The 25,463-nt window shown below is 44.0% G+C and overlaps 1 protein-coding gene across 3 annotated transcripts in view; it reads right to left on the bottom strand.

The window, feature by feature from the left end:
- Window positions 1-25,463, bottom strand: part of slc30a6 (solute carrier family 30 member 6) — a 227,985-nt gene that overhangs the window by 83,585 nt on the left and 118,937 nt on the right. For all 3 annotated transcript variants that reach the window (XM_072511928.1, XM_072511935.1, XM_072511945.1), the window contains 3 exons: window positions 18,225-18,267; window positions 16,711-16,776; window positions 5,685-5,765 (listed from right to left, as the gene is read on the bottom strand). In XM_072511928.1, the coding sequence (XP_072368029.1) occupies window positions 5,685-5,765; window positions 16,711-16,776; window positions 18,225-18,267 (190 nt within the window). The remainder of the gene's footprint in view (window positions 1-5,684; window positions 5,766-16,710; window positions 16,777-18,224; window positions 18,268-25,463) is intronic.

Genomic DNA, 25,463 nt, shown 5'->3' with positions numbered 1-25,463 from the left:
TTTGACTTGCTGACTACAGGCACTGCAGAGGCACAATGGAGGAAGGCACAGGGTGTACAGTATGAATATGGGGAGAAGGCGAGCAGGTTGCTGGCACACCAATTGAGGAAAAGGGGAGCAGCGAGGGAAATAGGGGGAGTGAGGGACGAGGAAGGAGAGATGGAGCGGGGAGCGGAGAGAGTGAATGAAGTGTTCAAGACATTTTATAAAAAATTATATGAAGCTCAACCCCCGGATGGGAGGGAGAGAATGATGGACTTTTTGGATCGGCTGGAAATTCCCAAGGTGAAAGAGCAGGAAAGGGTGGGACTGGGAGCACAGATCGAGGTAGAAGAAGTGGTGAAAGGAATTAGGAGCATGCAGACGGGAAAGGCCCCGGGACCGGACGGATTCCCAGTCGAATTTTATAGAAAATATTTGGACTTGCTCGCCCCGGTACTGACGAGGACCTTTAATGAGGCAAAGGAAAGGGGACAACTGCCCCCGACTATGTCGGAAGCAACGATATCGCTTCTCTTAAAGAAGGAAAAGGACCCGCTACAATGCGGGTCGTACAGACCAATTTCCCTCCTAAATGTGGATGCCAAGGTCCTGGCCAAGGTAATGGCAATGAGAATAGAGGAATGTGTCCCGGGGGTGGTTCACGAGGACCAAACTGGGTTTGTGAAGGGGAGACAGCTGAACACGAATATACGGAGGCTGTTAGGGGTAATGATGATGGCCCCACCAGAGGGTGAAACAGAGATAGTAGTGGCGATGGATGCCGAGAAAGCATTTGATAGAGTGGAATGGGATTATTTGTGGGAGGTGTTGAGGAGATTTGGTTTTGGAGAGGGGTATGTTAGATGGGTGCAGCTATTGTATAGGGCCCCAGTGGCGAGCGTGGTCACGAATGGACGGGGATCGGCATATTTTCGGCTCCATAGAGGGACAAGGCAGGGATGCCCTCTGTCCCCATTACTGTTTGCACTGGCGATTGAGCCCCTGGCGATAGCGCTGAGGGGTTCCAAGAAGTGGAGGGGAGTACTTAGGGGAGGAGAAGAACACCGGGTATCTTTGTATGCGGACGATTTGCTACTATATGTGGCGGATCCGGCGGAGGGGATGCCAGAAATAATGCGGATGCTTGGGGAGTTTGGGGATTTTTCAGGGTATAAATTGAACATGGGGAAGAGTGAGCTGTTTGTGGTGCATCCTGGGGAGCAGAGTAGAGAAATAGAGGACCTACCGTTGAGGAAGGTAACAAGAGACTTTCGTTACCTGGGGATCCAGATAGCTAAGAATTGGGGCACGCTGCACAGGTTAAATTTAACGCGGTTGGTGGAACAGATGGAGGAAGATTTCAAGAGATGGGATATGGTAGCCCTGTCAATGGCAGGGAGGGTGCAGGCGGTTAAGATGGTGGTCCTCCCGAGATTCCTCTTTGTGTTTCAGTGCCTCCCGGTGGTGATCACGAAGGCTTTTTTTAAAAGGATTGAAAAGAGCATCATGGGTTTTGTTTGGGCCGGGAAGACCCCGAGAGTGAGGAAGGGATTCTTACAGCGTAGCAGGGATAGGGGGGGGGGCTGGCACTACCGAGCCTAAGTGAGTACTATTGGGCCGCTAATATTTCAATGGTGAGTAAGTGGATGGGAGAGGAGGAGGGAGCGGCGTGGAAGAGATTAGAGAGGGCGTCCTGTAGGGGGACTAGCCAGCAGGCTATGGTTACAGCCCCATTGCCGTTCTCACCGAGGAATTACACCACAAGCCCGGTGGTGGTAGCTACACTGAAGATTTGGGGACAGTGGAGACGGCATAGGGGAAAGACTGGAGCTTTGGGGGGGTCCCCGATAAGAAACAACCATAGGTTTGCCCCGGGGGGAATGGATGGGGGATATGGAATGTGGCAAAGAGCAGGAATAACGCAACTGAAAGATCTATTTGTGGATGGGAAGTTCGCGAGTCTGGGAGCGCTGACCGAGAAATATGGGTTGCCCCAAGGGAATGCATTCAGGTATATGCAACTGAGGGCTTTTGCGAGGCAACAGGTGAGGGATTTTCCGCAGCTCCCGACACAAGAGGTGCAGGACAGAGTGATCTCAAAGACATGGGTGGGGGATGGTAAGGTGTCAGATATATATAGGGAAATGAGGGACGAAGGGGAGACTATGGTAGATGAACTAAAAGGGAAATGGGAAGAAGAGCTGGGGGAGGAGATCGAGGAGGGGCTGTGAGCGGATGCCCTAAGTAGGGTAAACCCGTCGTCCTCGTGTGCCAGGCTAAGCCTGATTCAGTTTAAGGTATTACACAGGGCGCATATGACTGGAGCGCGGCTCAGTAAATTTTTTGGGGTGGAGGATAGGTGTGCGAGGTGCTCGAGAAGCCCAGCGAATCATACCCATATGTTTTGGTCATGCCCGGCACTACGGGGGTTTTGGATGGGGGTGACAAAGGTGCTTTCAAAAGTAGTGGGGGTCCGGGTCGAACCAAGCTGGGGGTTGGCTATATTTGGGGTTGCACAAGAGCCGGGAGTGCAGGAGGCGAGAGAGGCTGATGTTTTGGCCTTTGCGTCCCTAGTAGCCCGGCGCAGGATATTGCTAATGTGGAAGGAAGCCAAGCCCCCGGGGGTGGAGACCTGGATAAATGACATGGCGGGGTTTATAAAGCTAGAGCGGATTAAGTTCGTCCTAAGGGGGTCGGCTCAAGGGTTCACCAGGCGGTGGCAACCGTTCGTCGAATACCTTGCGGATAGATAGATGGAAGGGGAAAAAGAAGGCAGCAGCAGCGGCCCAGGATTTGGGGGGGGGGTGGGGGGGGGGGGGCGGGGGGGGGGGTGTAACTTGTGACAAGGCAGTTGCCAATTAGGGCTAGTTTTCATTCTTGTTATTTAATATTTATTCATTTTTTGTTTTTTGTTTATAAAAAAATAGGTCATTGTTATTTGTGTTGTTATAATATTGTGTAAAGGATGCACAATGTACTGTGTTGGTTGACCAAAAATTTTCAATAAAATATTTATTAAAAAAAAAAAAAAATTCTGAATAAACATATTTTCAACAAAAAAAAAAGGGGGGTAGATCTCAGTGGCGCCCCCCCCTTCCAGTTCACCCAATCAGGCATGGAGTGTCTTTAAATGAGGGACTGCCCACCTCTGGGAGCCCACAAGCAGCCTGCACTGATTTACCAGTAGTTATCCTCGAGTAGTGGCAGGCCCGCTGTTGGATTAAATCTAGTGGTGGCAAGACAAAAAAATGTGATCATTAATTTCCCACTTAAGGTCCTCAATTTGCGGCAGGGTGCAAGTTGGAGCATGGGTCTTGGCGCTGACTTTTTTTGGCAGAGGTGGGAAGGTGCTCGCATGCCACCGTCCTGCCTAATTAAATGCCCTCCCTGCCTCCAATTAAACCACGAAAGGAAGCGCAATGGGGGCGATTCTCCGATATGGAGGCCAAGTGTTTGCGCCGTCGTGAACGCCGGCACATTTCACGACGGCGCGAACAGGGCCTGGGCACGACCTATTCTGGCCCCCACAAGGTCCTTACGCGGCGCCAAATGGGCACCGCGCCAACCCGCGCATGTGCAGTTGGGGCAGCCCAATCTTGCGCATGCGCAGTTGTGCCGCGCTGCGCCATCTTGTGCATACGCGGGGAACGTCTTACGTACGCCGGCCCCTCACCAACATGGCGGAAGGAGGTAGGCCGGGGGGGGGGGGGGGGTCCGCTGATCGGTGGGCCCCGATCGCGGGCCAGACCCCATCGGAGGCCACCCCGGTGAAGGAGCCCCCTCCCTCCCCCACAGGCCGCCCCCCCCCCCCCAGCGCCCAACATTTCCCCTGATAATCCTGATTCTTTTAATCATCACTTCTAACCTTGAATTGGGTCTTATTAAAAAACAAATAGTAAAATAAAACACAGATCATTATGGATAAGAACTGTCATTCTAGCAGTCTTATTTCATCCTTTCAGAAAGAACCAGTAAAAATGCATTTAATATTGGCCTTTTACTCCATCTGACAACCGTACTGGTTGATGACAATTAAAAGCAAATGGTAGTCTAGGTAAATAGTGCACCGTGCCAGAACCATGACGAAGGAGTTTCATGGCTGTGGTGCCTAATATGGTGAATTTAATATGCCATCCTAACGGGGCAGGGGGGAGACAACAAACAAATCTTACTGTTTCCTACATGGTGAGCTGCAGGATGGTGGTGGAGTGATGAAGGAGAGATAGAAGACGAAAAATGGGCAGGGGTCAGGAAGATTAGAAGTCAATTATGCTGGATGGGCCTTGGATACTCAATCATAGAATTGTTATGGTGTAGGAGGAGGTTATTCGGCCCATTGCATCTGCACCAGCTCCACAAGTCGGTATTGTGACTTAGTGCCATTCTCCGGCCTAGTGGTTATCTATAGAATAGATTTAGTAGAACATGTGGAGGCCTGGGAGCAGATCTCCAGGTCATCATCTTGGTCAGGAAGGGGCCATTGGTCTGGAATCATTTGAAGGAATGGTAGAGCATGGACCAAAAAAAAGAGAAAAACTTTTGAAAAATGGGTTAAAAAAACATTAAAATTGCTCTTTCACTACAAGCAGTTGGAAGAAAATAGGTTGGAATCTTGAACCAAGCCACCTGCCTTGTTCTTAGGTATTTGGCATAGAGGGAGAAATTGAAATGGTGGGATAAATGGGGTGGCATGGTGGTTAGCACTGCTGCCTCCCAGTGCCAGGGACCTGGGTTATTTTCCAGCCTTGGTGAATGTCTGTGTGGAGCTTGCACGTTCTCCCAGTGGCTGCGTGGGTTTCCTCCGGGTGCTCCAGTTTCCTCCCACAATCCAAAGATGCGCAGGTTAGGTGCATTGCCCATGCTAAAATTGTCCCGTGATGTTTAAAGATGTGCAGGTTATGTAGGGTTACGGGGATAGGTGGCGGACTGGCCCGAGGTAGGGTGCTCTTTCAGAGGGTCGGTGCAGACGCGATGGCCCAAATGGCCTCCTTCTGCACTGTAGGGATTCCATAGAGTCTATCAAATCTAAATACAAGGTGAAAACTTGAGGGTCATGAAGCTCAAACAACATGATGCATTAAGCTAATAATCTTGTTCTCTTTCAAACGTTTTGCTGATGCCGAGCTCCCCAATGTAACCCAAAAAGTCATGTATGTTTATGATGGTCCAAATAATCGCACCTTGTATTCATTTATTTACTGACAGATTGATTGATTAAGTAATGTTACTGCTATTCCTACATAGTGGTAAGATATGCTGCACCTCTGTAATATAAAAAACACAATATCACACGAAGCAAGGATTCTTCGTACTGGAAAAGCTTGCAGAGGTTAGCTGACAATCTCGGATATAACTTTAGAACTCTTACAATTTTATTAAACAGCAATAGGTATAAAATGGAAATGCTTGCCCTGTGCTCACTAAATCTTTGGTTTGGATTCTCTCATCAATCATTCTGAATCTGAATAAAACGTTAAAGTAACACCAAAGCGTAGCCAACAAAGTACATCACCCCCTCCTCTTTTTTTTGGCTCGATTCTAAAATACTTTCAAATTCTGCATTTATTGCTTTAATGCTGAAAGGAACAATTGTGTTCTTGCACTTATAAAATATTGACTAGCCCGATGCATGTCAGGACAGGATACATTTTCACGGTAAAATGTTACGTGTCAATCAAAGGGAAAAGGACCCACATTCCTACCTTTCTTTGAGTATAAAAAGAGCCCCGAGCTGTGCCAGGACGGTGGCAGCGAACACTGCTAATACTTCAAACCTCTCAAACCTGAAATATAAGCATCAGGCAGGAAAACAAGTGTCACGATTGTAAAACAATCCATGCATGGTTCTCAGTAATGCATATGCTATTTCATGCAGAGTAGAAATAGGTGCAAGACAGAAATAAGATTGCTCGGGATAGTGCAGCACAGCGCACCCCCCCCCCCCCCCCATTGATTAAACCTTTAAGATGGTGCAGCAAACAGCTGAAATACAAGTTCCAGATTTCAACTGCAGAATGCAATCCTGTTCAGATTAAAAAGGTCATTTTCAAATACTTTGGTTGTAGATCTTATCTTGAAAATAAATTACTGCAACAGTTAAAACTAACATGATACATAGCTAAACCTTAAAATACATTTCAGGAAGGTGCAAAGAATTTTAAATGTATTTTCCTGTTCCGATTTTTCTCCTTCCAGGGACATTTCTTCTGTAAGAAGCAACTGGAGAAAGAAATCAGTACGATTTGTCTTTCAGGCAAGGCATTAGATGATGATTATTATTATTATTATTATAATAGTCTGTCCTCTCAGTGAGACACAGAAGAACCTATGGCATTATTTTGAAGAACTGGGACTTCTTGGTCAATTTCTAATTCCCCAACCAGCATCACAGAATCATGGGCACATTGAATTTCGGAGCAGGGGGAGGGCCATTTGGCCTTTCAAGCCCGCGCTGCCATGTGATAAGGTTATGGCTGTTCTGATTGTAATCTCAACTCCACTTTCTTGTCTGCCCTCCAATAACCCTTGATTCCCTTATCTATTTGGGCGCACAGTGGCACAGTGGTTAGAGCTGTTGCGTCACAGCTCGAGGGACACGGGTTCAATTCCGGCCTCGGGTGACTGTGTGGAGTTTGTACTTTCTCCCCATGTCTGCGTGGGTTTCCTCCGGGTGCTCCAGTTTCCTCCCACAGGCTAGGCGGATTGTTCTTGCTCAATTGCCCTTTCATGTCTAAAAATGTTAGGTGGGGTTACTGGGATAGGTTGGAAGTGGGGGCCAAGGTAGGGTATTCTTTCCTAGGGTCAGTGCAGACTCGATGGGCTGAATGGCCTCCTTCTACACTGTAGGGATTTTATGATTCTATCAAAATCTATCCAACTCAGCCTTGGATAAATTCAATGACCCACCACCACTGTTTTATAGGAAAGAGAATTTCACAGACTAATGACGCTCAGAGAAAAATATTTTCCTCACCTCAATCATTTCTCAAATTGTTTTCCCTAGTTCTAATCTTCCCTGCTCAGAGGAAATATCCTGTTGGTATTCATCCCATCAAGTCTCCTCAAGGATAGCTGTGTGGGAGGGTCCCGGCGAACCATGCACATATGTTTCGATCCTGCATCAAGCTGGAAAGGTTTTGGAGGACGGTGTTCAGCATCTCGGGGGCCTACATGTGGATGTGGAGCCCGCAGCCCACAAAGCCATATTCAGGGTGTCTGACCGGCTGGAGCTGCAGACGTGTGCTGGGGCAGATGTTTTAGCCTTTACTTTGCTGATTGCTCACAGGCGGGTCTTGTTGAGGTGGAGGTCAGCTTCTCCACCTTGTGCCTCGGCATGGTGGGGATCCGCTGGAGCTTTGGACCCAAGCGAAGGTGAAGCTTGCGCGGAGGGGGGCGAGTGATGGGTTCTACAATTATTGGACTTTGTTCATCATGCATTTTCGGGAGTTGGTTACTGTTGAGGGAGTTGGATTTGGGTGGGCTGGGGGGTATAGTTTGGGGTTGTTTTGTATTGTAAAATTATTGAAAATTTGCTGAATAAAAATACTTCCAAAAAAATAATAGTCTCCTCAAGGTCTTCCATATTTCAATAATTCCCAGGAGATTTTCACAGTAACTTCATTGCAGTGTTAATGTAAGCCTACTTGTGACACTAATAAAGATTCTTCTTCTTCTAAAACTCAATGGGTACAGACCCAACATGTTCAACCTTTCTTTGTAAATAAGCCCTTCATTCCAGGAATGAGATAAATGGACCTCTGAATTGCTTCTAATTCTGAATTGCCTCCAATGCAATTATATTATGTTTCAAATAAAGAGAACAAAACTGTACATGGTATTCCAGATATCATCGAATTTACAGTCCATTGGGTAACCCAGTAACCCCTCCTACCCTTTTTGGACACCAAGAGCAATTTAGCATGGCCAATCCACCTAACCTGCACATCTTTGGACTGTGGGGGGAAACGGGAGCACCCAAAGAAACCCACGCAGACACGGGGAGAACATGCAGACTCCACAGTCAGCGGCCCAAGCCGGGAATCGAACCTGGGATCCTGGAACTGTGAAGCAACAATAATAACCACTATGCCACCGTGCTGCCCATGGTTTCACTAAGGCCCTGTACAGCATCCATAAAACATCCCTCCTTTTATATTTCATTCCTCTTGCAATAAACGTCAACATCCCATTTGCCTTCTGAATCATGTGCTGTACTTGCTGTAGCCATGTAAAATGGCTGCATTCCGATTAATCTGGCCAAAACCCAGTTTAAAATGGCTAACCCGAAAGACTGCTGGGAAAAGCAGCCAAGAAGACACAAGCAGGCAGCTGCAGACAGGTTTGCAGCTTCAGCTCTGGGAACGTAGCCCAGATCGATACTCAGGGCTATCAACAGCCCATCAACCCAGGTATCCGCAGTTGCATTCAGGACTGTTTACACCTAATCTACTCAGACATCCACAGTTAAATCGGCTATCCCCGGGAACAATTGCAACATATTAGCAATTGAATACCGGGCCAGACCTGTCGGCGCCTGCAATGGCCGAAACAAAGACAGGTGAGCGACCACCCCCCGATCGAGGAATCGCCTCACCATTGGACACATCGACCCCAGAGATTGGGGACAGAATCCAATCACTTGGGACTCAGGGTCAAGGGCCGCCCCGGGAGGCGGGAAGCCCCTGGGCCCTATAAAAGTGAAGGTCCAAGTTCAGATCTCTCTCTCTCTCTCATCTTCGCCTGCTCGAGACCTTCGCAGGATCAGCCACCATGTATCGTAAGTTTGAATCCAACGATCGCTATCCGGTAGAGACACCTAGCCACCGACCTGTAGCAGCCTTTTGAATCCCGCGGGCCAGATTTGATTGGACAAGCCATTCGTTTCCCTGACCTGGTGGGCTCTTCCTAAGTTAAGTATTGGCCAGTAGTGATAGGTTTGTTATATAGAAAGTAGTATTAGGGTATTAATATTGCTTGTTGTATATAATAAATGACCGTTGTTTTAATCCTTACTAAGCGGTGTGCTGTGTTATTTTTTTTTATATAAATATTTTATTGAAAATTTTTGGTCAACCAACACAGTACATTGTGCATCCTTTACACAATATTATAACAACACAAATAACAATGACCTATTTTATAAACAAAAAAAAATAAAAAATTGAATAAATAATAAATAACAAAAATGAAAACTAACCCTAATTGGCAACTGCCTTATCACAAGTAACACTCTCCAAAAATATAATTTAACAGTCCAATATATAATTATCCGTAGCAACGACCTATACATATTATACAGTATATATTAACAACCTTGAGAGTCCTTCTGGTTCCTCCCCCCCCCCCCCCGATCCTGGGCTGCTGCTGCTGCCTTCTTTTTCCCATTCCGTCTATCTTTCTGCGAGGTATTCGACGAACGGTTGCCACCGCCTGGTGAACCCTTGAGCCGACCCCCTTAGAACGAACTTAATCCGCTCTAGCTTTATAAACCCTGCCATGTCATTTATCCAGGTCTCCACCCCCGGGGGCTTGGCTTCTTTCCACATTAACAATATCCTGCGCCGGGCTACTAGGGACGCAAAGGCCAAAACATCGGCCTCTCTCGCCTCCTGCACTCCGGCCTCTCTCGCCTCCGGCTCTTGTGCAACCCCAAATATAGCCAACCCCCAGCTTGGTTCGACCCGGACCCCCACTACTTTTGAAAGCACCTTTGTCATCCCCATCCAAAACCCCTGTAGTGCCGGGCATGACCAAAACATATGGGTATGATTCGCTGGGCTTCTCGAGCACCTCGCACACCTATCCTCCACCCCAAAAAATTTACTGAGCCGTGCTCCAGTCATATGCGCCCTGTGTAATACCTTAAACTGAATCAGGCTTAGCCTGGCACACGAGGACGACGAGTTTACCCTGCTTAGGGCATCTGCCCACAGCCCCTCCTCGATCTCCTCCCCCAGCTCTTCTTCCCATTTCCCTTTTAGTTCTTCTGTGTGCTGTGTTATTAATCATAACCTGAACTTGAACCACGTGGCGGTAGCATAAAGATACCTGGCGACTCATGAGCAAAGGTGACCTAAACAGAGCAAATAGACTAAAGCTAAAAAGAGCAACATTGCATACTAACTTTTTCTGATTCATGTACCAGGACACCTAGGTCTCATTGCAGCACTGAATTCTACAAGTTCTCTCCATCTAAATAGTATACTGTTTTTCAATTCTCTCTGCCAATGTGGACAAGTTCAGTTTCCCACATCTGCCAAAGTTTTGCCCACTCAGTTAACCCATCTATATCCTTTTGTAGACTCTTTATGTGCTCTTGACAACTTACTTTTTGACCTATCTGGGTGTCATCGGCAAATTTAGCTACCATACATTTGTCTCCTTATCTAAATCATTGAAATAAATTGTAAATAGTTGAGACCCAAACAGATGATCACACTGCAGTTTTGCGTAGATTGTCTGTCACATTTCCTACATTACAACAATAACTACACTTGAGAAATACTGCAATGGTTGTAAAATGGCTGTCCTGAGATCATGAAGGGCAAGTCATGAATGCAAATCTTCCTAGTTTTATTTATGTAGAAGAGGAGCTGGATTATCAATGAAACATTATGAAAAGATTCTTCAGGTCATTGAAGTAATTCTGACCACAGTACCTCTAACAATCATTCAGAAATAAAATATTGTACACAAGTTTTCTTTTGTAGATTTTTAAAAAAATGCCACCCTAATCTCTCAACTCCCCTAGGACTCATTACTGCGGCCTCCAGACTCCCCAACACCCCAATTTACTTGTTAGAGGGTCCTTGAACATCTGCCCTCACCCCATCTCATAAGGGCAGTGCACCCCATGGCCCAACCCCCCGATTTGGGCAACCTGGCATCCAGGACACCCAGTGCCAGGATACCACCCTGCCCAGAGCCTGACCGTCTGGGATCCTCCGATGGCCTGGGAGATCCTCCCAAGTGCCATTACGCCTGGCCCACGTTTGTGTGGACCAGTGCCAAACAGCATCATGGTGAGGTCTCCCAAGCTCGAGCGTTCATTTCCAGGCCTCGGGAGCATCGGGCACAGACATATTTAAGTGAGCCTAACTGCTCACTTAAATATGTAAATCTGGATCTCGCCCAGCGAGGGTTTGATTCAGATTGTTACGTCTTGCATGACCTCGTTAAATCTCGCGAGGTATTCCGAGCGTCGCAAATATCTGATGAGATTTAACGGCTTGATGTTTTTTTCCACAAGCTATGAAACATGGCAAAGACAGGGTGGGCTTTTAAATTAAAAGTTTTTAGTTCCTAAGGCCACAGACTGAAAACAGAGAAAGATATTATTACAAAGCCAGCTAATGTTCAATATGGATGCAATGGGGAAGAGAAACTCGCCATGTACAAGTAGACAGAGGTCATTATGCAGGGAAAAATGATTATCCCCCAAAATGGACTTCAAAAAAAGACTTGTACTCTCCATTACTCGTTCAAAGTCAATAGTCACATGAAAGAAAACAAACGTTTATAATTTTCATAGAAAAATTGTCTCGATAATATGTTCCACTTATAATAATAATCTTTATTATCACAAGTAGGCTTGCATTAAAACTGCAATGAAGTTACTGTGAAAAGCCCCTAGTCGTCACATTCCGCCGCCTGTTCGGGTACACAAAGGGAGATTCAGAATGTCCAAATTACTTAACAGCACATCTTTCGAGACTTGTGGGAGGAAACCGGAGCACCCGGAGGAAACCCACGCAGACACAGGGAGAACGTGCAGACTCCACACAGACAGTAACGCAAGCCGGAATCGAACCTGGGACCCGGAGCTGTGAAGCAACAATGCTACCCACTGTGCTAGTATTTGGCAGAGGGGGAAATTGAAATGGTGGGATAAATGGGGTGGCATGGTGGTTAGCACTGCTGTCTCATAGCACCAGGGACCTGGGTTCAATTCTGGCCTTGGGTGACTGCCTGTGTCGAGATTGTACATTCTCCCGTGTCTCCATGGGTTTCCTCCGGATGCTCCGGTTTCCTCCCACAGTCCAAAGATGTGCAGGTTAGGTGAATTGGCCATGCTAAATTGCCCCTTGTCCAGGGTTGTGCGGTTTAGGTGGGGTTACGGGGTTACAGGGATAAGGCAGGAGGCTGGTAAGATGCTCTTTCAGAGGGCCGGTGCAGGCAAGATGGGCCGAATGGCCTTCTTTTTCACTGTAGGGATTCTATGATTCTTCTCGGATTCTAACAGAACATGATACTGTTAACTGAATATTCAGCGCTTGGCTTCATCCAGTGGAACACTGATGCAAGTTAGAACTTACACTTAGCCAGGGAACAGCATACATAGACACAAGTTTGTTTAAGGCAACATTTTTCAGTGAATATACAAGTCAACTATGTGGTTAAACTTGGGATTGAAATTAAATTGCAGCTTTTTTTTCTGCTGTGAGCAATCTTCCACTTTGTGGGTCACCCTTTAAGCAACTGGATCAAATGTGTCTACTGAACCATACAATGTCTTTGTCAGCTGGCTTAACATGACATTTGAAGAAAAATAATATTTTGGAAATCTGACTGAACATTAGCAGGTTTTTAAAATCTAAGAAAGAATCCTTTTCCTCAACACACTAAGATTTCAAAATCTAATTCTAATTTGCTAAGGAAATTACCCAATAGTTACCGTGCAATTGCAAAGGTAGCAGGATTGAAATTCTACACTGAGCAGAAGGAAACTATTGTTTAATTGCAGAGGAAGCAATTGTATATTGAGCAGCACATGGATTTGTTGAAGCCGTCAGCAAGAAAAAAAACATACTTGCATTTATATAGTGTCCTAGAGAAGATAAGGGGATTCCAAAATTATTCACAAAAGGTACTGCTGCAATTTAGGAAACATGGCCAACAATTTGCACGTAGCAAGCACCAACAAAAATCAATGATCAGGTGATCTGCATAAGTAATGCTGGTTGAGGGATAAATATTGGTCAAGAAAACAGAGATGTATTGCCGACACCTCTTTGAAATTCTGCCAAGGAATCTTTTCTTTGTGTCTCAAAGGGAAGATGAAGCCTTAGTTTAGTTTAATGTTTCATCTGAAACATTGCATCTCCCAACAGTTCAGCTCTTACTCAGTGCTGCACTGAAATGTCTGCCTGAATTATGTAATTTGAGTCACTGGAGTACAGCAAGACACCCAGAAGTCAGTGTGTGACCACTGAGCCATGCCTGACAGTGGGCAAGCACAGGCTATATTGTTGTTCTCTAGAATACAATGTACACTTGTTCAGTTTAAACTCTCCCCCCCTCCCAATTCATCAGTAACAGTTGCCCTGAGCCATTCGTCCCATCGAGTCTGCTCCGTGGCATTGGTTAGCATTGCTGCATCACAGCGCCAGGGACCCAGTTTAAATTCCGACCTTGGGTGACTATGTGAGTTTGCACGTTCTCCCAGTGTTTGCGTGGGTTTCCCCTGGGTACTGCCGTTTCCTCCCACAGTCCAACGGTGTGTAGGATAGGTGGACTGACCATGCTAAATTGCCCCTTAGTGTCCAGAAGGTTAGGTGGGAGTATGGGGGTAGGACATGGCCCTAGTTAGGGTGTGCTTCTGTAGGGTCGGTGCAGACTTGATGGGCTGAATGGCCTCCTTCTGCACTGCAGGGATTCAATGAAATCATGACAGATCTGATCTTATCATCCTTAACTCCACTTTCCTGCCTTATCCCCATAACCCTTGTTTCCCTTACTGCTTAAAAATCTGTCAATCTCCGCCTTGAACATGCTTAATGACCCATCCTCAGCAGTAAAGAATTCCACACATTCACTACTCTCGGTGAGCATCTTGGTCTTCAATAGGCAACCCCTTACTCTAAGATTAAGCACTTTTAAAAATTATCATAGAATTTACAGTGCAGGAGGCGGCCATTCGGCCCATCGAGTCTGCACCGGCTCTTTGAAAGAGCACCCTACCCAAGCCCACACCTCCACCCTATCCCCATAACCCAGTAACCCCACCCAACACTAAGGGCAGTTTTGGTCACTAAGGGCAATTTAGCATGGCCAATCCACCTAACCTGCACATCTTTTGGACTGTGGGAGGAAACCGGAGCACCCGGAGGAAACCCACGCACACACACGGGGAGAACGTGCAAACTCTGCACAGACAGCGCCCCAAGCCAGGAATCGAACCTGGGACCCTGGAGCTGTGAAGCAATTGTGCTAACCACCATGCTACCGTGCTGCCATTTGGTCCTAAATTCTCCCATAAGGAGTAAAAACCCCTTGGTATGTGCCCTGTCAAGCCCCCCAAGAGTCCTATATGTCTCAATAAGATCGCCTCTCATTCTTCTGAATTCCAATGAGTACAGGTCCAACTTCCTTAACCTCTCCTCTTAAGAAAATCCCTCTATACCCGGGGTCAACCGAGTGAACCTTCTCTGGACTGCTTCCAATGCCAGTATATTTTCCTTACATCAAAGAAACCAAAACTGTTCACAATATTCCAGGTGTGGCCTAGCCAGCACCTTGTATAGTTTTAGCAAGACTCCTCTATTTTTATACTCCACTCTCTTTGAAGTAAAGACCAACATTTAATTTGTCTTCCTGATTACTTGCTGAACTTGCTGTACTAGCCTTGTGATTTATGCAGAGTTGCCAACCTTTCCCATAAGAAATCAGTATTCCAGATACCAAAAATCAGTATTTTGCCAGTGTAATTCGGATTTTCATTTCAAAGGAAAAATGCCCTAATCTGAAGTATAGTTTTACACCTTTATTGCACAAATCTAAAACACAAATGGAGAATGCAAATCCAATGCTTCATCATGAGTGGGTGTTTTCAAATTAAGAATGAAAAATGTGAACAAAATATTCGCCTTTTTGCGCGAAGCTCAAAATTGTCCTGAACGCTTGATTAACTTAGTTAAATTCCAACAAGAAACTGTATATAAACAAAAGGAATCAGTGCATTTATTTCTTTCAAAAAATATTTTCCTGAAGTAGGGTTTACTTTTTCAGCATTTTTATTTCATGCTCACAACAAAAAGCGCAGTTTCCACAAGTAAAACAGGGATTTATGAACTGAATCCTGCTGAAACTTAATAATGTGCAATGTATTATCAGCTGCACTCCATTAGTACTAAAGAGGGAAGTAGAGTTAAAATTTCAGATCAATGACCTTTCAGCAATTCTGAAATGTTAACTCTGCTTCTCTCCCTATTGATGCTACTTGACCTGAGTATTTTCAGCACTTTCTTTTCTTTAAATACATAGCAATGCTCTACAAAGATCAGTGATAGAGCGAGTGTTGAGTCTACTCACTCTCGCAACATGATTTTTTTATCCCAATAAAATCCAGGTACTTCGATGCCTCCGAGACCGCGCGAAGGTCAGAATCACCTGACCCTGTTAGGAGATCTTGATCTTCGTGCGGTCTCGCATATGAGGCATTGATATGCATATTGGTTTCCTTGGCGACATGCTTGCGCTGTTAGTGTGCGGGGCGGAGAGGAGAGGGGGGCGGGGTCTCTGCACAGGGCTCTGTTGCCAAGTAAACCAAATAACATGTTTCGGGAGCTGGTTTGCAAATCAACTGTAACCTTTCACCTATTTCAATGAGAAAAAGCGTACTTCCGTATTCAAACGGATTTTCCGTATAAAACACGGAAAATCCGTGCTAGTTGCCAACTCTGTATGCACGAGGACCCCCAAATCCCTATTTGTTGCAGTTTTCACCAGTTCAATAGCATTCAGTTCCTTTATTCTTCCTACCAAAGTGCATAGCTTCACATTTTCCAACAGTATATTCCATCTGCCAGGTTTTTGCCCATTTCCTTAACCTGTCTATATCCCTCTGCAGACTCTGTCATCCTCACCACTTGCCTTCTCACCTATTTTTGCATCATCTGGAAACGTACAGTAGTACATTCACTTCCCTCATCCAAGTCATTAATGCATATTGTAAAGAATTGTGGCCTCAGCATTGATCCCTGTGGCACTCCACTAGTTGCAAGCTGCCATCCTGAAAATGCCCTCTTAACCAAATCTCAGTCTTCTATTTGTTGACCAATCCTCTATCCATGCTAATATCCCTAATAGCATGGGCTCTTATCTTACTAAGTAGTCTTTTGTGCGGTACCTTATCAAACCGCACTGATATAACTGAAATTGATCCATTTCAGACTCCTCCCGAGGTCCTCACCAGGTCCTCACCAAAAAAGCAATTTGATTCACTCCACATGATATCAGGAAACAGCTGTAGGATACAGCAAAGACCATTGGCCCAACAGCAACCCACCGTAGTGAAGATGTATGCTCCAGAACTCGCCGTTCCTCCAGCCAAACTGTTTCAGGACAGCTATGGCACTGACATCTACCCGACAAAGCGGCAAATTGCCCATGTATGTCCTATTCACAAAAAGGACAAATTCTGATCCAGCTAATTATTGCCCAATCATCCTTCTTGATCATCAAAAAAGGGATGGGATACAGTGTTCTATCCATAGCACAGCAGATAAAGGATGAAACTTCACTTCACAGTGGCTTGCAGGCTGGAGACCCAGTTAACCGTACGCTGTGAATATAACCAGGCTGAAAAACCTGTTACTTTACAAATAGGCATCATGAAGAATCAAACGTCTCACTTTTGGTAAAACGGATAGAAGCGCTTATCAAACTGGTGTGGGTCAAAAGGGCTACCTCATCCAAATGTCTACTGAGTAATGTTGAACGTACACTTACCCAAAAGAGTACCCTGGACTAGGTTTCTTCAAAGTCACCCAGAAACTTATTAGGCAAGTCACCAAACTAGTAAATAAAGAGATTAATGTCAGGGAGTCTGGACTGAAAGCAGCAAAATGAAATATATTCCTAAGATTCAGACCTGCTTATCAAGTGTTTTTTAAAATCAATATTTCACATAAATATAATTTAATAGTGTGTACAGAGGTATATTTTACAATTCTAACCACACCCCAATAAACAAACACAATTTTGTACATAATTATTCACCATCGGGAACCTTGGAAGGTGTTTTGATTTACTGGAATGATGTCACTTAATGATACGGAATGTCATTATCTCAACAGTAGTATTGCCAATACTCGATAAAATATTAAGCCTCATAAAATTATGTAGATAATTGGTTCACAGTGAGAAGAACAAAGGACAGTTCTTCCCCCTTTCAGTAAAAAAGAGCATTGGTGAGCAAACAACCACTCCTTAAAGGTAAAGTAATAAGTGTTTGAATGAACTGCATTTTACAGGTCTCCCAATCACATTTTCTGTTGCCAATTTAAAAGAAACAAAATTCAAAATGATTTTGCTACAGCAAAGCTATGTCATTTTCAATTCTTCCTGATGTGATATCATCCCAGATAGTGGTCAATTACAATACTCACTTTCATAAACGACAACAGGTACCAGACTGATAATCACTCCCTAAGACAGACAGGAAGAGCAGGAAACTAGAAGCGGTCCATTTGAAACATTAACCTCCCTCTAATATTGAATGGACTTCCGCACATGTCTACCACATGTCTTTTTCAAACCTCATCTTCATGGAATGATTAATGTTCTACAATCTAACTCAGGGTACTAACTGTCCATTGTAGTTTTCAAAGTTACGAATTTTGAATAGAATTTTACATAAAGTGCTGTAGGAATTTCCAAATCTCAACAGAGTCTTATTCAGAAACATAAATCAAGGAATAGAAGGTCCTTTCACTGATAATATTTCCAGAAGCAAATGGTTATTCTAATATATCTATGATCAGGACAAAAATAATTACTCCATTGTTATGTGGCAGAACAGCCAAATTAATTGAATTGTGAAATTACAAAATGGGAAGCAGGCAACACGGTAGTAACATGGCAGAGTACATCATACCAGGCATCTAATCTCAGCTGTGTAACCAGAGGGAATCTATAGTGAGCAGATATCAGGGTATGTAGAAGATTTGTTCTTGCAAACATCCAAGGAACTGTGTGGCAAGAGCAGCAGAGGGATAGGAAACAAGTTACTTGCCCACCCCCCTCAAAAGGGTACGAGCGTTTATGAAATAAATTGATAACTTGCAAGTTCAATTTAAAGCTGATCACCTGGTGGAAAGCAGTCACAATGACAACTCATTCAGAATATATTTCACTACAGACATTTGCAAGATTTGACAAAATAAAATCTCACTTTTATCAATTAAACTTGAATATTATTAGGTACAAGTGCATCAAAAGTTGAAGCGAATAAAAAAAATTACCTGAAAAGATCAAAAATGGTAAGGTATGTGTAGGCAGTCAAAGCTGTAGAGAAAAGGGAAAAATGTCAAGTTAACAATTGTGTTGAGTAGACTTCTCTTCGTTCACAGCAAAATATAAATTACATTTCTTGGAGTCTAATTTAAGAAACCGTCAAAATTGATGGATATTTACAATTAACTGTACTCAAGAACAATTTCAAAATATGATTGCTTACTAACTGTGCCAGGTGCATGCAGACTTCCCACTAATAAAACTAATTCTGACTCATTTCGATATCTTTCCTTCGCAATTCAAACATCATTCTGCTGTAAATGTAAATTTTGTTTTATAATAAACATTTTATGGAGGTATTTTTGGTATTATAACAACACAATTAACAATGTACATGAAACTATAAACATAGTGCAAAAGCCATCTCCCTCCCTTATAGGTCCCACTTTTATTAACCCCCTACTCTAAGCTAAACTAACCCCCCCCCCCCCCCACCCTTTCTGTTGACAATTAATTTTTCGCGAAGTCGTCGACGAAAGGGTTGCCACCTCAGTGTAAATGTAAATTTAACAGCAAAATACATCAATCCTGTAATATCTGCCAGAATACACTGCTTAATTTTTAAAAAGTCAGTATTATTGCTATGACTAAGAAAGGTATAATTATAACAGATACTATTCTGATGCATTAAATCTTTATCTTAAGCTTGTTGGCCACATAGACAGTAATGTGGCCCTGACTTACTTTATGAGGATTCAGACAAAATACATCCTCGTGGATTAGACAGAAAATGATCCTATTAGTAAGATGGATGGGTATTAATACTAATGGACTGGAGTTCTTAAACATTCCATTTTAATCTATGTTGCTTCAATAGAAATACATTTTTACTACAGTATGCAAGATTGAATCAAAGTGCATTCAAAAATTAATACTAGGAAACACCTGCATCTGTAAAATCATCACTGACTGAGTATTGTCAAAGCTCCTGTGACTATCCTTTGCAAACATGAAGCCTGGTGTTGTGTTTCAGATTGAATTGTTATGCACTGCAGCTATGTCATGGCTTGTACGGTTGCGGATGTCATTTGCTAATGGAATGCTCAGCACCTCGCCCTTTGACGGCATTTCCTCCGCCAAGGGTTCCACTGACCATTATCCATTGACAGTGATCACAAGAAGAACATGGAGATCAAAATGGCACCAAAACATTCATGGTAAAAACAAACCATGAAGTCTTTGTTACTGTTTTGCATGATTGAAAAAATATAACAGCACCATGACATATTTATCAAATTCTGACAACGTACAACTGTCCATCACATTACCTAACAAATCTAACCTTGCCACAGGACTGTCTTCCTTTCATTAGAAGGTCAACCGAAAACGTGCATGTCAAAAATTACTTTCGGAATGGGTTTATCTTTTCTTCCTGTAATACTTGACATTTGAAATCCATGGAACAATTCACTTTGCCACCCTGATCCGATTAAAACTGCATCAAAATCCTTACTTCACAAAAGCACTTTCGCTTGTATTCAACTAATATAAAACAACTCAAATCCTAAAATACAAGTCCTGTGGATTTAAAACCAAAGATAGCATTAGAAGGGAAACATAGAACATTACAGCGCAGTACAGGCCCTTCGGCCCTCGATGTTGCGCCGACCTGTGAAAGCACTCTAAAGCCCATCTACACTAATCCCTTATCGTCCATATGTCTATCCAATGACCATTTGAATGCCCTTAGTGTTGGCAAGTCCACTACTGTTGCAGGCAGGGCATTCCACGCTCTTACTACTCTCTGAATAAAGAACCTACCTCTGACATCTGTCGTATATCTATCTCCCCTCAATTTAAAGCTATGACCCTCGTGCTGGACATCACCATCCGAGGAAGAATGCTCTCACTGTCCACCCCATCCAATCCTCTGATCATCTTGTATGCCTCAATTAAGTCACCTCTTAACCTTCTTCTCTCTAACGAAAACAGCCTCAAGTCCCTCAGCCTTTCCTCATAAGATCTTCTCTCCATACCAGGCAACATTCTGGTAAATCTCCTCTGCACCCTTTCCAATGCTTCCACATCCTTCCTATAATGCGGCGACCAGAATTGCACGCAATACTCCAAATGCGGCCGCACCAGAGTTTTGTACAGCTGCAACATGACCTCATGGCTCCGAAACTCAATCCCTCTACCAATAAAAGCTAATACACCGTACACCTTCTTAACCCTCTCAACCTGGGTGGCAACTTTCAGGGATCTATGTACATGGACACCGAGATCTCTCTGCTCATCCACACTGTTAATAAATATCTTTAATGCAGAATGCTCGAGTAACAATGTGGCATGATGGGGCCGTTCAAAGTGAGAGATACAGGTTTAATTCTCAATCCATTATTCTTGATCTCGGGTGTGCTACAGCCAGGAAGCCAGACATCGCCTTACAAAGCATAAACAGAAAATAAAGTCTTCCTCAGAACTCTGTTGCAAGCTTAAGGGCAGCACTTGTGGAATGCTGGCAGCAAAGCATTTATAAGAACAGGATCTTCTCATGCTGCCTCTCTATTTTTGCAAATCATCTTAAATCTGTGCCCTCTGGTTGTCAACCCTTCTGTCGTTGGAAATTGTTTATCTTTATACTCGATCTAAACCCTTCATGATTTGAAACACCACTATCAAATCTCCTCTTTGCTGTTTGAAAATCGCCCAGAGGAACCAAGTTCACAGCTCATATTCAAACTGCCGTAAGTGGAATGGAAAATGAGGCAGGGTGTGCAGAAGGGAGAGTTTTTCAGTGAAATTTTCACCCATTTCACTCCCTCTCCGAAAGGAAAAAAATAATGACCGCGACGTATAGACCGTGTTCCACCGGAATCGGGTCAGGACACGGCTGCTAGATCCCGCGAGAGGCCTCTTCCAGGATTCCTGATGTTTGTTGTGCCCCGCAAGATCTAACAAGATCGCAGGTGACGGATTCCGCCCACACTGTCGGGATCCAAACTTGCATAGTTAAGTGAACTTTTTGCCTACGCCAGATCTAACCGGCCGCCGGGATCTACCGGCCTCGTCAAGGAGACCTCAGTCGGGCAGGCAGAACGGAGGCCCCCGGATGGTTGAAATCGGGACGGGGTAGCACCCTGGCACTGCTACATGGTCAACATGGCAGTGCCACCTTGGCCGTGCCTCTCAGGTGCCACCCTGGCACCACTAGGGTTCCCAGGTGGCACTGCCAGGGTGTCAGGCTGGCAGTACCAATCTGCCCAGGTGGCATTTTATCCGTGCCGGGATTGAGCCATTGGGTGCCTTGCCCTTATGACGTGAGGTGCTAGGGTGTTTGAGGACCCCCACCAGGTGAGTTGGGGGGGGATCCGGAGGTCATGTTGGGGGTTGAGAGATCGGGACGCCATTTTCTCTTCCTGCACTGGTGAGCGGAGCGTCTCAGTGCAGGAAATGCGACTGAATGCGGCCTCGCTGGGATAGTCCCTGCTGAGGCCTGAAAAAAAATAACAGAGTGCCGCTAGATAGCGGGGTAGTTCCCACCTCTACAAGTTCCGGGAGCAACCCCACTGGAATGGAACTCCGGGTTGTTCTCCCCCGTCAGATCATGTCCAATATGTCCATTACTAGAAACACTACAGGCTAACTTACTGCACATTCAATAGCATTTGAAAACTATGTCAATTATATGGTCTGGTGATGGAAGACATTACTGTGTAATTAAATATACAGAAAAATCAAAAGTAACATTAGGGGATTACTTTTGTTCACTAGATTGAAAAAATATTAATGGATTCTGTATTTACTTGTATTTGCTAACTTACGGTTGCACCTATGTTGGTCCTATATCTTAGTGCAAACGAAATATATATTTTGGGGTGGCTGATCTTATTGGGATCCATATAAACCATTTCAATATCTTCAGGATATAGATATCTTATTCATACACCATTACCTCAATAAAATGAAAACAAATCCAAACAAAAATCCTGAGTGTTAAATCAGGCTTGAAAAGTCAGATTTAAAACTGCAAGAGGCCATTATGATAAAAAATAGACACATGAATCACAGGAGGTTACAGGAGGAAATTAATCTTCTGGTTGGATATGAGCAACTTTCACTACAATTTATGCATTTAATTTTGAGAGAGTATCACAAAATCAAGAAATTCCAAAAATTATTTTTGTAACTATCAAAATACACTAATGACCAAATGATTGTGTCTATTGTTCCAATATGCAGATCAATATTACGATTAAAAAATAAAAGGGATGAACAATCTCCCAAGTTACCAATGTCTTGAAATCATCCTTTGTTGCTGGTATTAAAAATGCTGATAAGACACAGTCCGGGAAGAGATTTTAAGATTTCATGACTCCTGGGGCTGGATTCTCCCGCCCCGCCCGCCGCAAGAACGCCATGGGCGAGTTGCGTACAATGAACAAAATCCATTGACCTCGGTTGCCGGGTGAATAAAGCCGAAGAATCCCACCCCTTATTTTGCCACATGTTTCCGTCCACTCCAGTGCCACAAATAGGGATGGCAAACTTTTAAAAATGATTTCCAATTATGGGCAATTAAGCGTGGCCAATCTACCTACCCTGCACATCTTTGGGTTGTGGGGGTGAGACCCATGCAGACACGAGGAGAATGTGCAAACTCCATGGACAGTGACCCGGGGCCGGGATCGAACTCGAGTCCTTGGCACTGTGAGGCAGCGGTGCTAACCACTGTGCCACCCGAGGGACTGCAAACGTGTAGGTAGCACTTCTCATATATATATATATATATATATATATATATATATATATATATAGTCACCAGAGCTGAACTCTGTCATCATTGGCTCCCTACCCTCAAAGTTTACTACTGTTTGAGCCAGCTGTTATTCTGGTCTTCATGAGAATTACAGAAATCCACTGGATGAAAGGAAGAATGGGGATTGAAGACCTGGAGATAGCTTTCCCGTCATTGGTACCTTGGGTGATGAAAAGACATATTTGTTATGTCTTTGGTCCTGTTACATTTCAAGATCAATCAGTACTCATGAAGCCACAGGAGGTGATTAATGCTGCATCTGTACTTTATTGCTTCAGCCATCAAGTTAACAAAAAACATGGATACTGCAATTCCATAATGCACTGGCTTGCAAAGTACAGCAAGCCAGACAAGACATACAATACATAACATATTCTTCCCTCTTCATTGGAAATGTTGTTTAACAAAACATTTTATGAACTAGGGAAAAACTAGGCTGCCTCAAAAAAAACCTACATGGGTCTGCCTTAATTATTTACTGTTCCAATATATGGTCAGGCTAGCTGCTTAGTTACAAGGTGTTGCTAGTTAAGACAAGTGGAAGTGAATGTTCCATTTGTGAGATGTATGGGCCCAGCAAGAATAGCACCTCTGGACACAGCAAGGAAGAAAGAAATTATATTCCAGCCTAGAAATGAACAGAGTGCATATTCCCCACAGAAGGAATAGGTCAAACCTACAGTGTCCAGAAAAGCAGATGATTTATTAACAAGAGCAACAGAGTATTACCATTCCTCCACACAAGACCAACTGAGATACTGATCCAGATGTAGAAGAACTGTCAAGACTTAAGACCGTCTGAATTCATAACGTCAGAGACTTGATGTTGGGGGAGCAGGGATAGGAAGTGAAAAGAAAAGTTGTATTGTGATCGGAAATAGAAATTGTATTGTAATACTCTGTTAGAAGGGAGGAAGATTTTTGGAACAAAAGTGGAATGTGGTGATATGTGCCTGCATTGATTATAATGTAACGATACTCAGCAAAACCAAGGGTTAATGCGAGTCTGGAGAGTAGCACCACCAATACTATAATGTATACAGCCACATGATAAGAGACGCCAAGAGAACAGTCTCGCGGGCACTCAGCTGCACTCTTCCAGAAGGCTGGTGGTGACGAGATCGGGAGCCATTTTACCTAGGCCCATCAAGACTTCCTTTGGTCTCATGAAAGTCTTTGTTGTGGTCATCCCGTTTCTGTACATGGGCACTCAGATCAGCAAGAGCTTCGCCTCGCTACTGGAGGAGCATGACACCTTTGTCCCAATCGATGGCGATGATGATGATTAACTTCAATCAAACACTTGTTTGCTATTTTACTTTCAAATCCTTTTTGAATCTTTTCATTCAGCTTGGCTTTTCAGTCTTCTAAAAGCTGAATTTCAGTGCTGGGTTTACATTTTCCGATCTTGTTTCTGGCTCTTCTTTTCCTGCCTGCAACAGAACCTTGGTCTTTGTCCTTTCTTTTGGTTTCATTGTTGGCCAGGTCCTTCTCTGCTGAGGTGTTGACTGGTTTCCATTCTGCAATTCTCTCGTTGCCCTCCCTCTCCGGGTCTTTCGTTACCTCTGCTCTGAGGCCTTTGTCGCCCCTGGACTTTTTGAGAGTCGCCCTCAATCTGGGGTCTCTTCTAATTTTCCGGCTGACAGCCGTTTATTTCTTCTTGCTGTTGGCCTTTTAAAATTTTGCTACCTCCTTTAAGTGCAATCATTTTTTTTATATACCAGCCTCGTCACCAGTTTATGCAAAAAACATGGATCCTGCAATCCCATAATGCACTGGCTTGCAAAGTACAGCAAGCCAGACAAGACATACAACACACAACAATATTGGATATATTTTTGAGTCTACAATCATTAATTTGGAAGCTCTGGAAAAAACATCCATTAACAGTGCCAACTCATTACAGAACTAGCACATATATGCTTTCTTGTAGCCAATTTGGTCTCCCATGTGTGAGTGAAAATAATTTTTTTTAAAAAGTTGATTAGTTGGTGTTGGAAAGGGATTTCTGTATTTGCATCCAGTGATCATGGCTACAGCTATTAATAATAACCTTCATATTTCAGTTTTGTTAACCTAATCCTCATATAGCAGCCTAGTTAAAGAAATACTTTAGGCAGCAACAAGTATAAGACTCTCGATCTTTTCTTACTCCGTATGCTAGGTTTTTTAATGAACCTCACACTAGTGGCTATAGAAGTGAAATCATTCATCAAGGTAGATATCTGGAATAAGCTGGAAGATAAGCACACTATTCAAATTTGGACAATTGTGTTTTCACAATTGTGTAATGAACCATCACACTTTTAAAATACCAAGTTCAGGATGAGTTAAGGTTAACAGCTGTAGACAATACAATTCAGCAGAAGACAAGGTAAGATTCCACATGTTTCTGCCTCTGTTAAAGCACTTTGGTGACCACAGTATT

This window comes from Scyliorhinus torazame, chromosome 1 (genome assembly GCF_047496885.1).
Source record: "Scyliorhinus torazame isolate Kashiwa2021f chromosome 1, sScyTor2.1, whole genome shotgun sequence".
Lineage (NCBI taxonomy): Eukaryota > Metazoa > Chordata > Chondrichthyes > Carcharhiniformes > Scyliorhinidae > Scyliorhinus > Scyliorhinus torazame.
This window is presented reverse-complemented; position numbering and strand designations above follow the sequence as displayed.